Below are 12,616 nucleotides of genomic sequence, written 5' to 3'. Positions count from 1 at the left end.
TTTCTCCCTAAGGTTAGTAAGCTATAGGCCATTTTCTGAGGTGATGAATTGTCGGGAAGCAGAATCCTGCCTCTGGGCTATAGCAAGTGGAGGTTCACACAAATGAATGTCCTCTTCATGCAGTAACAACAACAGCATCCCTGTATATAGAAAAGTGACACTTGGAAGTGAGATAGAAATCTTTTTCTTGATATCTCATGTTCAAACAGAAGAGATTTGGGAGGGACATATTATGGAAGAGTCAGTCTTGAGAATTTATATTTACAGTTTGAATAATTTAGTGTGTCCTTGCGCCAACTCTTTTTGGGATGTTTTTTGCTGTCATGCTGAAGCACGCCTTTGGAACTGCAACAGAAGGTGTCTATCTCTTGACTAGAACAGAGGGAAAGCTCTTCAATCTCTCTAGACTGAGAGCAAAGACCAAGTCCAATTGAAATGCATGCAGGACTTCCTCTTTGCTGATGATGCAGCCCACTCTGCTCAAGACCTCCAACAACTCATGAATCATTTTGGCATGGCCTGCTAAGACTTTGGACTAACAATCAGCCTGAAGAAAACACAAGTCATGGGCCAGGGCGTGGACTCACCTCCCTCTATTACCATCTCCACACAAGAATTGGAGGTTGTTCATGACTTTGTGTACCTTGGCTCAACAATCTCTGATTGTCGAGCTGGATAAACGCATTGTTAAAGCAGCTACCATGTTTTCAAGACTCTCAAAGAGAGTATGGCTTAGAAAGAAGCTGATGGCATATACCAGGGTCCAGGTCTGTAGAGCCTGTGTCCTGAGCACAGTCCTGCACTGCAGTGAGTCCTGGACCCTTTGTGCATGGCAGGAGAGGAAGCTGAACACGTTCCATATGCATTGTCTCTGACAGATTTTGGTATCATCTGGCAGGACAAAGGTCCAAAGAGTAGTCCTAGAACAAGCTGGAATTTTTAGCATGTATATATTACTGAAACAGCAATGTCTATCTTGGCTTGGGCATGTTGTGAGAATGGCTTATGGTTAGATTCCAAAAGAACTCCTGTATGGAGAATTACGGAAGGGAAATCGCCCCAGAGGGAGACCATAGCTGCGATACAAGGATATCTGCAAGTGGGATCTGAAGGCCTTAGGAATGGACCTCAACAGATGGGAAACCCTGACATCAGTCTGGAGGCAGGTGGTGCATCACAGCCTCTCCCAATTTGAAGAGACCCTTGTCCAGCATGCCGAGGCAAAGAGGCAGTCCCAAAAGCAGCAAAATCAGGGAATTGGACAGGGGACAGATTGTATTTGTCCTCAGTGTGGAAGGGATTGTCACTCTCGAATTGGCCTTCTCAGCTACACTAGAACGCTGTTCCAAGTCCTCCATACAGAGCATGTTACCATAGTCTCTGGAGACTGAAGGATGCCTAAGAATTTAGTGCAATTACACTGACTTCTTAACTTGCATCAGTTTGTTCCTGCGATTTGCTCAGATTTTGTTGAGCCAGCAGGTATAACTAAGATGGTTTTGTCTGTTGAAATCCAATGTTTTGTGATGCTTAAAGCTGAATCTGGAGAGATCCAGATTCAGCTTGCCTTTTCCCATGAAGCTCACTGAATAATGTTGGGCCAGTCATAGGCTCTTAGCCTAGTAAAGTTGTCAGGAGAATAAAATAGGGAGAGCCATGTTCATCAACTTGACCTCTCTAGAGAAGAGGAAGAATTATGAATGTTCTATGAAGATGAGCTGTTCGTGAGACCTTTAAAACACACACTATCTGCTCCAGAATCAGGATGAAAATGAGCACTACCAGAGAATTAATGTAAATGTGTTTTGTCTTAGGACATGCACAGAATCCAGTGCTGATTTTGCTGCATGTATTTTCATATCCACCAATGGTATCAGGTTGCGGACTGTGGTATGTACCCAGTCACAGTGGTCTATTGTGGGGTGCTGCAAGAATGGAGGCAACGGAATGGAGCAAGAGGTAAAAGCTAGAGCTGCCTGGAACCTCTGTGAAATTGTACAGTATCTCAGCAGTACTCAGTCATGGAGCAGGTGAGAGCAGTTGTTAAAAGCCCAGAAGAAACCATTTTCCAGTTCAAATTGTTTCCACTAGCACAGGGAGAAATGATACAGTAGATTTTTAGCACCCTTTATTTTACTTGCAAAAAGATTATTTGTGCTCCAAGGCCATCTCGAAACAGTCAGACCCAGTAATAAAAGTGTTTATGCATCAAAACTGACTTTGGCTGTTTGTGCTTTAATCTGACAGTAACACCCCATAAGCTGCTTGGCTACTGCATAGCAGCTGAGAGGGAAATATCTATGTGAGATCTTCTGTGGTTCCCTGCTAGGTTTTGTTGACACTCTAATACATAATAGTGCTTAGGAGACAAGCAGAGCAAGATTTTTGCATTACTTTTTTGGCTTGAATATGTATACAAGCCCAAGAATGCCAACCGCATTTGGCAGTCAATGTTAGGCTTTTGCTGAGTGTCTCAACCTTAAGTTCCAGAACGTAGATGAAGGCTGCCTAGATGGATAGCAGAAACAGAAGCTGAAAGCCTTTACTTTGCTATACTCTCTAAGGTCTTGCTTTGAACTGGGTGTAAAATGTGTTACGATTTCATACAGAATGTACTATGCTTGGATTTAAAGCAGGGGTTTGCGAATACTACCTGATCTGATTTGTATCCAAATACGTACGGCTGAAATTGGGAGTGACCTGCCTGGGGTTGATTTGTAGGTGGTCTGAACCAATTTGTTCTAGGTTTTAAAAAAATATTTGAAAATATTTGTATGTTTTGAAGTCAGAAGAAAAGGAACTGAATGTGTGGAAAATAAAAGGCTGTGATTTGGGATGGGAGATACGATGCTGCTGCAGCAGCTTTGGAAATGTGGTAGACCAGTTTGTCTCTTCAGTGTGTAGCCTAGCTGCCCAGCTCTGCCCCATCATTGTCTGTGGTTCTACAACTAAAGTCCAGTAGCAGGCAATAAAAAGTAAAATTTGCTTCGACCTACCCAAACGCAGGTCAGTTAGTCATGCATCCCACTTTCACAGACACATACTTGCAGTCTTAAGTGTAATGAGGAATCCAAGTAGCTAGAAGCCTAGAATTCAGCCAGGCTAAGAAGTGCTATACCCACTGCCACAACCCTTTGCCATGCCGAGATGCATAATGACTGATTGACAGAATGTCTTGTGTTATAAATAGAGTCTGGTGAAATTGATCTGAGCTCTCCTGGGTCTCCCTGATTGGAATTTCTTTTTCTTTTATTGGAGCTTTAGCTGTCAATCTCGTTCAGTTTCCTTCCTTTTCTGCAGAAGGTAATGCCAAATATTTTTGTTCAAATAATCAACATTTTACCACCATCCCCAACTCAGAAACAGATGTACAAGTTATTTGTAGGGGGCACCAAAATTGACATGAGCATGACTAGGGGCTTTTTGAACTGTTCCCTATCTGGTAAGGTACGAATATCCCTTCTGTGCCCCAGTTTGACACTTTAAATTAGAGGACATCCCTAATTTAACGCTAGCACTAGCCCTACTGATTTGTGTCCAAATACAGTGATGCACAGCCACTGTGTTAATGGGTGAAATATTACCTGTTCCCAGTCCAACCCTATTTCTGTCCAGGACTTTCTTGGTGGCTTCTGGCAACTTGCTCTCATCTCCTGTTTCTACAGAACAAGCCCTTTGAAATTTCTATGGTCCTCTGCTACCAAATGTTAAAAGCCTTAACATTTATGTTTCCTTGCAGCACATGGTTTTTAAAACATACAAGGTTCTTTCAACATCTTTCTCAAATGTACCTCCTCCCCATAATATTGCACATTACATTCATATTTCCAAACTCAGAGGTATTTACAAATAACTTGTTGCTCACAATTATTTTCTTTTTCCAATTACAGCAGTTATTTAACAAGGGGGAATGGGAGGAAGGCTATTACAGGACTCAGTGCTTCTTTGCACTCTGTTCTGAGAGCTGAGGTGATCTAGGCCAGTGGCTTGCAGTGTTCTGTTAACAAGTAACTAAAAGTAACTTTTTTGTCATTTCCAAAAGACTTGTTTTTAAAAATTGTGACTATAAATAATGGCAATAAGAAAGGGCTTGTGGATGGGGATGTGGGATTTTATTTCTTTAAAATTTGGAGGCGAGCACCCCCTGAACAATCATGAACTGCCTGTAGTACTGCTCTGTCTGCTTAACAGCAGCTTCAGCACGTGGCATATATACATAGTGGAGGGTCGTTAACAGTATACAGTATATGAATCCAGTTGGTGCTTACCTCTGGGCAATGGGTTTCCCATTTCCTGTTGCCTAAAGTCTAAGCTCTGGACTAAACCAGAGGTGGAGAACTTTTGGCCCTCCATAGGTGAAGCTTTGAACTTCAACTATGAAATTATAGTTATAATCTTCTTGTTCTGTACTATCATTGGGTGCTTCTAATTTATGGTGACCATAACAAACCTTTTGAAGTATGTGAGATATTCAAGATGTGGTTTACCATTCAGTTCTCTATTAAGTTTCTGTGGCCAAGTGTGGGTTCGAGCCCATGCTTCCTGGGTCCTAGTCTGACACTATCCACTATATCATACTGGCTCTCTTTACAAATATGCAGTTATAAATGTGTATTGATTTCCTCTGTGTGTGTGTGTGTTTACCCACAAAACAGCAACCAATTGTGGTTTTTCTAAGTTTATAGATATGTTTAAATTTTCCAAATAACTATCATCAAGAAATAGAGTGGTAGACAAGTATTACATAGTGTTAAAGGAAGTGGCAATCCTTGAATGTTCACTGTCATTCAGGCAGTGGAAGACAGGAGGGCCTGGCGTGCTCTGGTCCATGGGGTCACAAAGAGTCAGAAACGACTAAACAACAACTAGGTTTGTCATCACTTTTCTTCCAAGAAGCAGGTGTCTTTTAATTTTGTGGCTGCTGTCACCGCCTACAGTGATCCCAAGAAAGTAAAATCTGTCACTGCCTCCATATCTTCCCCTTCTGTTTACCAGGAAGTGATGTGACCAGTGGCTGTGATCTTAGTTTTTTTTATGTTGAGCTTCAGACCATTTTTTGCGCTCTCCTCTTTCACCCTCATTAAGAGGTTCTTTAATTCCTCCTCACTTTCTGCCATCAGAGTGGTGTCACCTGCATACAGCATCTGTGGTTGTTGATATTTCTTCCAGCAATCTTAATTCCAGCTTGGGATTCCTCCAGTCCGGCCTTTCGCATGATGTATTCTGGATATAAGTTAAATAAGCAGGGGGACAATATACAGCCTTGTCGTACTCCTTTCTCAATTTTGAATCAAACAGTTGTTCCATATCTAGTTCTAACTGTTGCTTCCTGTCCCACATATAGATTTCTCAGGAGATAGATAAGGTGGTCAGGCACTCCCATTTCTTTGACTTGCCATAGTTTGCTGTGGTCCACACAGTCAAAGACTTTTGTATAGATCCCATAGATTGCTTACCCTTGAAGTTTGGTCCTGATACAAATAGAACTATTCTGAAGCTACTGATAGTTGAAGCACCAGGTTACCAAGAAGATTTCATGGTAGACCAGATCAGAATTAAATGTTATGACAATGGCAGTACTCTGTGGAAGAGGAAACACCTACATGTCGAATGTCATAGTAAAGTTTGCAAGTTGCCATCATTGATTAATTTATTGAAAAGGGTGGAAGGGCTTACTGCTACTGAGACCTTCCACTGGATGGATTTATATTATAGGCTACTGGCTGCTGACATCTATTTCGTGTTAGTTTGGATCACATGGGTGATCCATCTGGGGATATTTCCTTATAATGAAATTTCTCTCTTTGTTTGAGTGATGGAAAGCAAGGAGCTGCTCACCATTGATAGTAAAACTATTGATTAATCCTATACTTTCTGTCCAAGCAGAAAGAGGGACATGAAGGACAGAAAATAGAGTTTTGAAAAAGAAAGTTATTTACCTCTATATGGACTTGCAAATGGCGAGGAGAGAAAATGTGAGAAAACAGATTGATTTACTGATTTTCTTCTTCTTAATCTTTCAGTGAGCATGTTTTTGAACACATTGACGCCCAAGTTCTACGTTGCCCTCACAGGTACTTCCTCATTAATCTCAGGACTTATTTTGGTAAGTGCAGGCTATACTTTTATATATTATTAGCTTTATTTCTGTAGTATTTGGGACATTTGGTACTGTTGTGTAGATTCTGTACCTACAATATTTACATATGTCTTCTGTTTTCCAACTCTTTGCACCCATGTGCTTCACATGCACGCACGCACACGCACACACCAGTTTATGAATAAAATCAGTTGCGTGCTGTGCCTTTTATGAAGGAAAATCCCAAATCAGTGTATAAATTAAATTTTATTTGAATGTGTATTAGAATAACAGTGGAATCCTATACACATCTACCAATGTGATTCATACACAATGCAGTGAAGTCATATGCACCCCAGATTCGCCAGAGGAAGCCTTTAATCAGTGGGGATTTGCCACTGCTGCTGACAACAGCCTGTTGCACACACAGAGCTGCGCAACAGGATTTCAGCTACTGAATTAATTAAAACTTACTCCCAAGTGAGTGAATATGAGATTGCAGAGTATATTTTGATTTTGATCTAGTTCATTTAATCTTGGCATTCAAAGCCCATGTGCACAGATTGCATTGCTTCTTAATAGGGTGAATATTTTGTATCTCCCACTAAGAACTGTTAATTTAATATAATGCAACCTGCTTTGTAGATGCTTGCTTTGGTAACTGAATGTTCTGTATACATATTAAAAAGGAAAGATATAAAATGATCTGATTAGCATGATATTATTTTCCACATTTTACATGATGATCAATGTTAGTATTTATATTCCTTTGATTAGATCAGCAATGGCATGATTTTCTCTTGGGTTGTGTACTGTTTTGCATCTCCAATTGGGTAATATTCTGGTACATTTGGAAATTGAGTCATGGCAACTGGACTTCTTTCTTATTACGTAGGTTGAAACATTTCACTACTCATCCAACTAGCTTCTTCAGTCTGAGGAGAGTTCAGTCCCCCTGGTCTGAATAGGCTTATGAATGGTCATGAGTTATTAACAGTTATTAACAGAGGTCTTTCTGGTGCATGTGGTCCTGATCTTTCAGGGGACTGATGAAAGGGCAGCATGATAAATAGGAGACAGATTGATGCTAAGGCCTCCACCCCTGTTGAGTGAGGGATTTTCTATATGCTCATGTATGGCCTCCCTGACCCCTCTCTCAAACCAGTTATTTTTATTTATTTATTTTATTGAATTTTTACTCCACCCATCTAGACTACTTTGGGCGGCATTACAAGTTTAAAAACAGTTAAAACCATAAGCATACACTATAAATCCAAGATGGTAAGATGTGAATTTAAGCTATCTTCTTGGTCCAGCATTTCAACCTAATAATAAAGAAGTCCAGGTGCCATAACTCAACTTCCAGATAACCTCACCTGGATGACTGAGAATCTTCACAGATAATTCTTGTACATTGTGAAGAATTCTGTTGGGTGCTGTATCTTTGGTTTTTAGTTTTTTAGCATATTTCCTAACCTTTTCAAAGTGTCAAAAAGCTAGTATCTGCATTAATGCAGGTTTCTCTGTTTCATGTTAATTTATACATTCGCTCCCAGGGCAGAGCAATACATACTGAAAGGCAGAGTTTAGCTCAACCAAACCCTGCTGAGATATTACCCTTCTTATTTGGCATTTTGATTGCTCTGAGGCCTCAAGGATCTCCCCTCAGACTTCCCCCTGCTTCTTCTCCCTTCTTTTTACAGTATCCTTCATCTTCCTCCTCCCTTAACCTTCCTGCTGTACATGATACAATTGTGGAAGGCAGCACGTGTACTCTGACCCCATGGCCAGCAGAGGGGCACTGCTCTAAAGGTGCTACCGTTTCTGATTGCACAAAGTATTTGAGAAAATGATATCCAGGCAAATAGAGGATTCGCAGTTTGCACCTCCTCTCTCTTAGCTTGATGAGCAGGAGGGTCCCATTCCCAATGATGGTGTCACTGCTGAGCTTCACTGACGTTGAAATGTATTAAATGAATTGTAAAGAGAGAGAGAAGCCATCAAGTGCACCATCTTTGATTATTATTATCATTGTTAGTACATCATGCACCTTCGGATTATTCCCAAAGCAGCACCTTTTGACACTTCTGTCACATGGTTTTAGTGATCAGATCCTATAAGTGGCAACAAATTTTGTTATTTTAAAATTTTATCTTATAAATTGCTTTGTGGAGACTTTGCTTCAAAATGTGGTTGTTACACAATCAATCAATCAATCAATCAATCAATAAACAAATTAATTCAGATATAGAACAAATTGGGAAGTGATTTATTTAACATGCAGTAATAATTTAACTTTTATTCAACAAGCTTTTGGCTGAGCTATAGAACTCATTTAGAGCAGACTAGTATGGGATAAATGGGATCACATAAGATCGGTGGTAGGTTTGGTATGCCATTTGGTGTGGTCCCTGTATCCATATGGCATAAACACCTCGAACAACCTTAGTTGGCCCAGTTCCCATAAGAGAGAAGAGAGAAAAATCCCCCTTCCGGCTCCCCCCTGTCTGTAAAAGGATCATTTAAAAAGGCTTAAGAAAAAACACCCAAGCTTCCTGCCTTTGCCCCTCCATGGAGGGATAAAGGAAGGAAGTTTTTAATTTCCCAGTTTCCCAGTATCATTAAGTAGCTAAACTGTCTGAGCGATCCTACCTGTACTTAAACAAGAGTAATCCCTGGCAGGGACTCAGAAAGATGCCAGCAGGAACATTTGGGAAGGGGTAGCCTAGTTTGCTATAGCAATTACTTCGTCCAACTGCTGGACAAACCAGGAGCAAACCAGCCCATCCCCATAGCAGGCAAATTCACTAATTTGTTTCCATTGTTTTTTTTTTAATCTGTTTTCTCTTACCTCTTTGTGCATTGTACAAAAAACATTAACTGACGAGGATTAAACCTTATTTAGAGATCTAAAGGTTGATGTCAGCATATCCATTTACAAACATCATTGCTGGCAAAAAGACAAAAATGCCAAATACTTAAGACTGCATCGTAGTGAAGTTACAGCAAATGGTTCTTAGGCAAATCCGGTAATGTGCAGTTCAATCACAAAAAGGCTTCATTGTTGTCAAATTTTTATCCTTATTAAAATCCTTGTTATAATTAATCAGTAATGTATACAGCTTGCCCCCAGGGTACTTGAGATCTCCCATTTTCCTAAATGGATGTAGGTTATGTTCTGTGTCCTTGTCATTATCTGTTACGGCTATTTACATTTCTAGCAGTCTAGTCCTATGTTCTGTTTGACAGTGGCTGCAGTCTCTAGTACCAGCGAGCCCTGAGGGTTTCTGCTTTGGTGCCTGGTGCTAAGAGCCAGCTTCAGTTCTTGTGCTGAGGCCGAAGCAGCCTTGTGCAGAATTGTTACGAAGGGCTTCTCTCACAAGAAAGGGAAGAATGAAGAAAATGCTTTGTGCAAAGGGCTTCCAGAACAGCACTCTTCTGCTCCTCCTGGTGCACCAGTCTGACTGTCATAAAAACTGAGGGGGATAATGCTGGGTTTAGAGGTATATTGGCTAAACCTCTTACACTGGCTTAGTAAAGGTTGCTGCATGAACAGCCATCTCATACGAGCCTCATAGGGGAGGCTTCATTCCATGCCAAACAAAAACTGGCCGTCTTGATGGTACTGCAAGACTCTTTATTGTTTTTGCTGCAACAGACTAACACAGCTGTCCCTCTTAGAATACATTTCCTGTTGTACTGAACACAATTAACTGCCCTGTTTTACACAAGCACACAGTAATGAAAAACACCAGAGATTTCAAAATCATAATTTGTATTTTCCCAAAACATTTAAACAACGTTTATTTCTTTGTTACTTTTACATCCTCCCTTTCTTCCAGTGAGCTCAAGGCAGAATTCAGGGCTGTCACCCTCATAACATATTGTAGTCAGTTAGACCTGTTTGTTTGTTTGTCTAATTGTTTTACATGTTGGAGGATGATACAGAATAATACAAAGTAATATACTAGAGGAGAAAGTCAAGGTTCTTCTTTATATTCACTTGTTATTAATGGCCAAAACCCTGTAGCTTAGCATAATAAATTGCACTAGAGTAGGCCCATTGAATCAAGAAAGATTCAGTGAGTCAAATCCTCCATATGTTCAATTGATTAAATGGGCCTACTTTAGCTGCAATTTACTGTGTTAAAGTAGATCACAGGGTAGATCCACTTGAATCAAAGGGACATATGGAGGAGTTGAATCCTTAAATCCCCATTGATTTAACTTTGCCTAGTCTATGAAAATCCTGCATACATGGCAGCTTTTGAAGATTTTGGTCAAGCAATGCCAGAGCAATGTTGTTCAATGTCCACTCTCTTTATCTATTCCATGAAACTTCTTATAGTCTGGTAAACTTACATAGTGAAGGGAAGACCCATCACATCTGATTGAAATTACTTTGAAAGGCTACTGAGCCCTGAATGTTCATGTGATAGATGTCTTCCATACAGAAGACTACAGACTGAATGGTGGGAGCCTAGCAACTTCTTTCCTGTTGTTTTTCACTCTTGTTGTCTGCAGAAGCATCTGTTCTTCTTCCTCATGGTTCATACTTTAAAAATGACATCTAAATTGAACTCCTATTGAGCCCTGCTTTTGCTGTTCAACACCTTGCTGTGTAATTAAGGACAACAAACCGAGAAAAAGGCTAATTATGCCAAAATCTTAGCTGGCAGGAAAAAAAACAATCCCTCACTGCAAGATTTGCCCAGAAGACATAAAAATGAAAATCAGCATCAGCATTGGGCAATTCCTTTGCTAGACAATTAAAATACCCTGGAAAAACAAGTTTTCTAGTGCTCAGGGCTCTCCATCAAGCTAAACACTGAAAAGCATGAGATGGAAGGAGAAATAGAAAAGGCCAAAACTAAATATTTTAGCCATTGCATCTGAAAATTAAATTGAAGTTCCAGGATGGAACTGGAGATTTCAAGAACCAGCTTTTAAGGTACTGGTACAAAGTTTCATCTCTGGGGATGTGAAACCAAAGATGTTTCTGCTGGATCTCTGAAATGTCTTCAGTCCTTCTTCCTACTTAAGTTTCTGCTCATGAAAGAAACCTCTATAGAATAAGCAGATTTGCTGAAGCAGTTCAGAGACCTTGGTTACTCTGTTGATGTTTTCAAGCAACTGAGAAATCATTACTTGACTTAATGTATGTACCTTGGGTATTTATTGAACTGATTTTACCTTGAGGCACATGATTAGTCTTCAGAGAAATTGAAGCTTTCTTACAAGTGTGAACAAAAGAGGCTTTCAGAGCAACACCTACATTTTTATAGGACTATAATTTCTTTTTTCAACAATTCTGACAGTGAAACAACAGGTTTTTAAAATATTGCAGTCTTGCCATAAAATAACCTGAGCCATTAATAAAAAACAATGTGTCTAATCATTTGGGTTCCTTGCTTCTTATATGCAGGTAATGATGATACTAAGAATTTTCAGACTGTAATGTATACAAATTTTTACATTTTTGATGCCCATGCTCCAGAAGAGAACATTTTTTATCCCCCAGGTGGTGTTTCATTACAGTCTCCACACAGCATTAGGCCTATAATGCATTATGTAGTAATATCAACTGGTAGCTTACAAACAGGATCCCCTATTTTCAACCAGTTCATATATATATACCCTTTCTTTACCAAAAAAAAAAACCAAAACAGCGAGCAGCATAAAAATAAGAATTAGAATCCAGCAAATTTGTTGCTATTTGCCAGTGGGATATGTTTGTTTGCCCCCAAAGTATGTCTCTTTTATGCCCAGTGTAACATTATAGAACAAAATAATCCCCAAGCTATTGTGCAGTGAACTATGATGCAGAGCAGTTGAAGTGATGCACTCAAGAAGTCAATAGGTTGGCTGCATTAGGGCGCAAGGGGGACACACACATTAGAATAATGGAATCATAGAAGAATAGGACAGGAAGAGACTTAAGGGGCCATCACGTCCAGCCCCCCTACCAAAGCAGGAAGATTCTCATCTTAAAGCATCCCTAGCAGGTGGCTGTCCAACCTCTGTTTAAATACCTTCAATATTCAAGAACACAGAGCTTTAAGTGGGCAGTCCATTCCAATGTCAAACAGCTCTCAGTGTTCTTCCTAACACTTGAGTTCTTTCTAATATTGAGTAGAAATCTCCTTTCCTGTAATTTAACCTATTATTTCAGATCCTGCCTTCAGCAGAAAACAGGTTTGCTCCATTTTACCATGACATTCTTTCAGATACTGGAAGATGGCTGTCATTTTTCTCTTCTCCCGACTAAACATGACCAGCTCCCTTAACTATTCTTTGCAGCATTTAGTTTCCAACTGGAGTCCAGAAATACAATAATGTATAGGTATCCTTTTCCCTATTATCTTCAAGCAATGTAATTTAATAGATGATTTACCACTGGATCGAGATGTATGGCAATTGTATTTCATTGATCCCCCCCACATCGTTCCCCCCCCCCCCCCCGTTATACTGCCTGGTCTTAAGCAGCTGTGCTTTTTAAAAAATGATTTTTGGGTATGGACTAAGGATTGGTGATAC

The 12,616-nt window shown here is 40.0% G+C and overlaps 1 protein-coding gene across 9 annotated transcripts in view; it reads left to right on the top strand.

The window, feature by feature from the left end:
* ST7 (suppression of tumorigenicity 7) overlaps positions 1-12,616 on the top strand; it is a 139,982-nt gene that overhangs the window by 83,361 nt on the left and 44,005 nt on the right. For 7 of the 9 annotated variants that reach the window (XR_013536955.1, XM_020789704.3, XM_020789703.3 and 4 more), the window contains exon 2: positions 6,024-6,106. Coding sequence is in view for 6 of the 9 variants with exons in the window: in XM_020789704.3 (XP_020645363.1) it covers positions 6,024-6,106 (83 nt within the window). In the remaining 3 variants the exon portion in view is untranslated. The remainder of the gene's footprint in view (positions 1-6,023; positions 6,107-12,616) is intronic. The other 2 variants (XM_073000527.2, XM_078376729.1) reach the window with 1 other exon arrangement.

Source organism: Pogona vitticeps, chromosome 5, assembly GCF_051106095.1.
Source record: "Pogona vitticeps strain Pit_001003342236 chromosome 5, PviZW2.1, whole genome shotgun sequence".
Taxonomy (NCBI): Eukaryota; Metazoa; Chordata; class Lepidosauria; order Squamata; family Agamidae; genus Pogona; species Pogona vitticeps.
The sequence above is the reverse complement of the archived record's forward strand: the minus strand, read 5'-3'. Positions and strand labels throughout refer to the sequence as shown.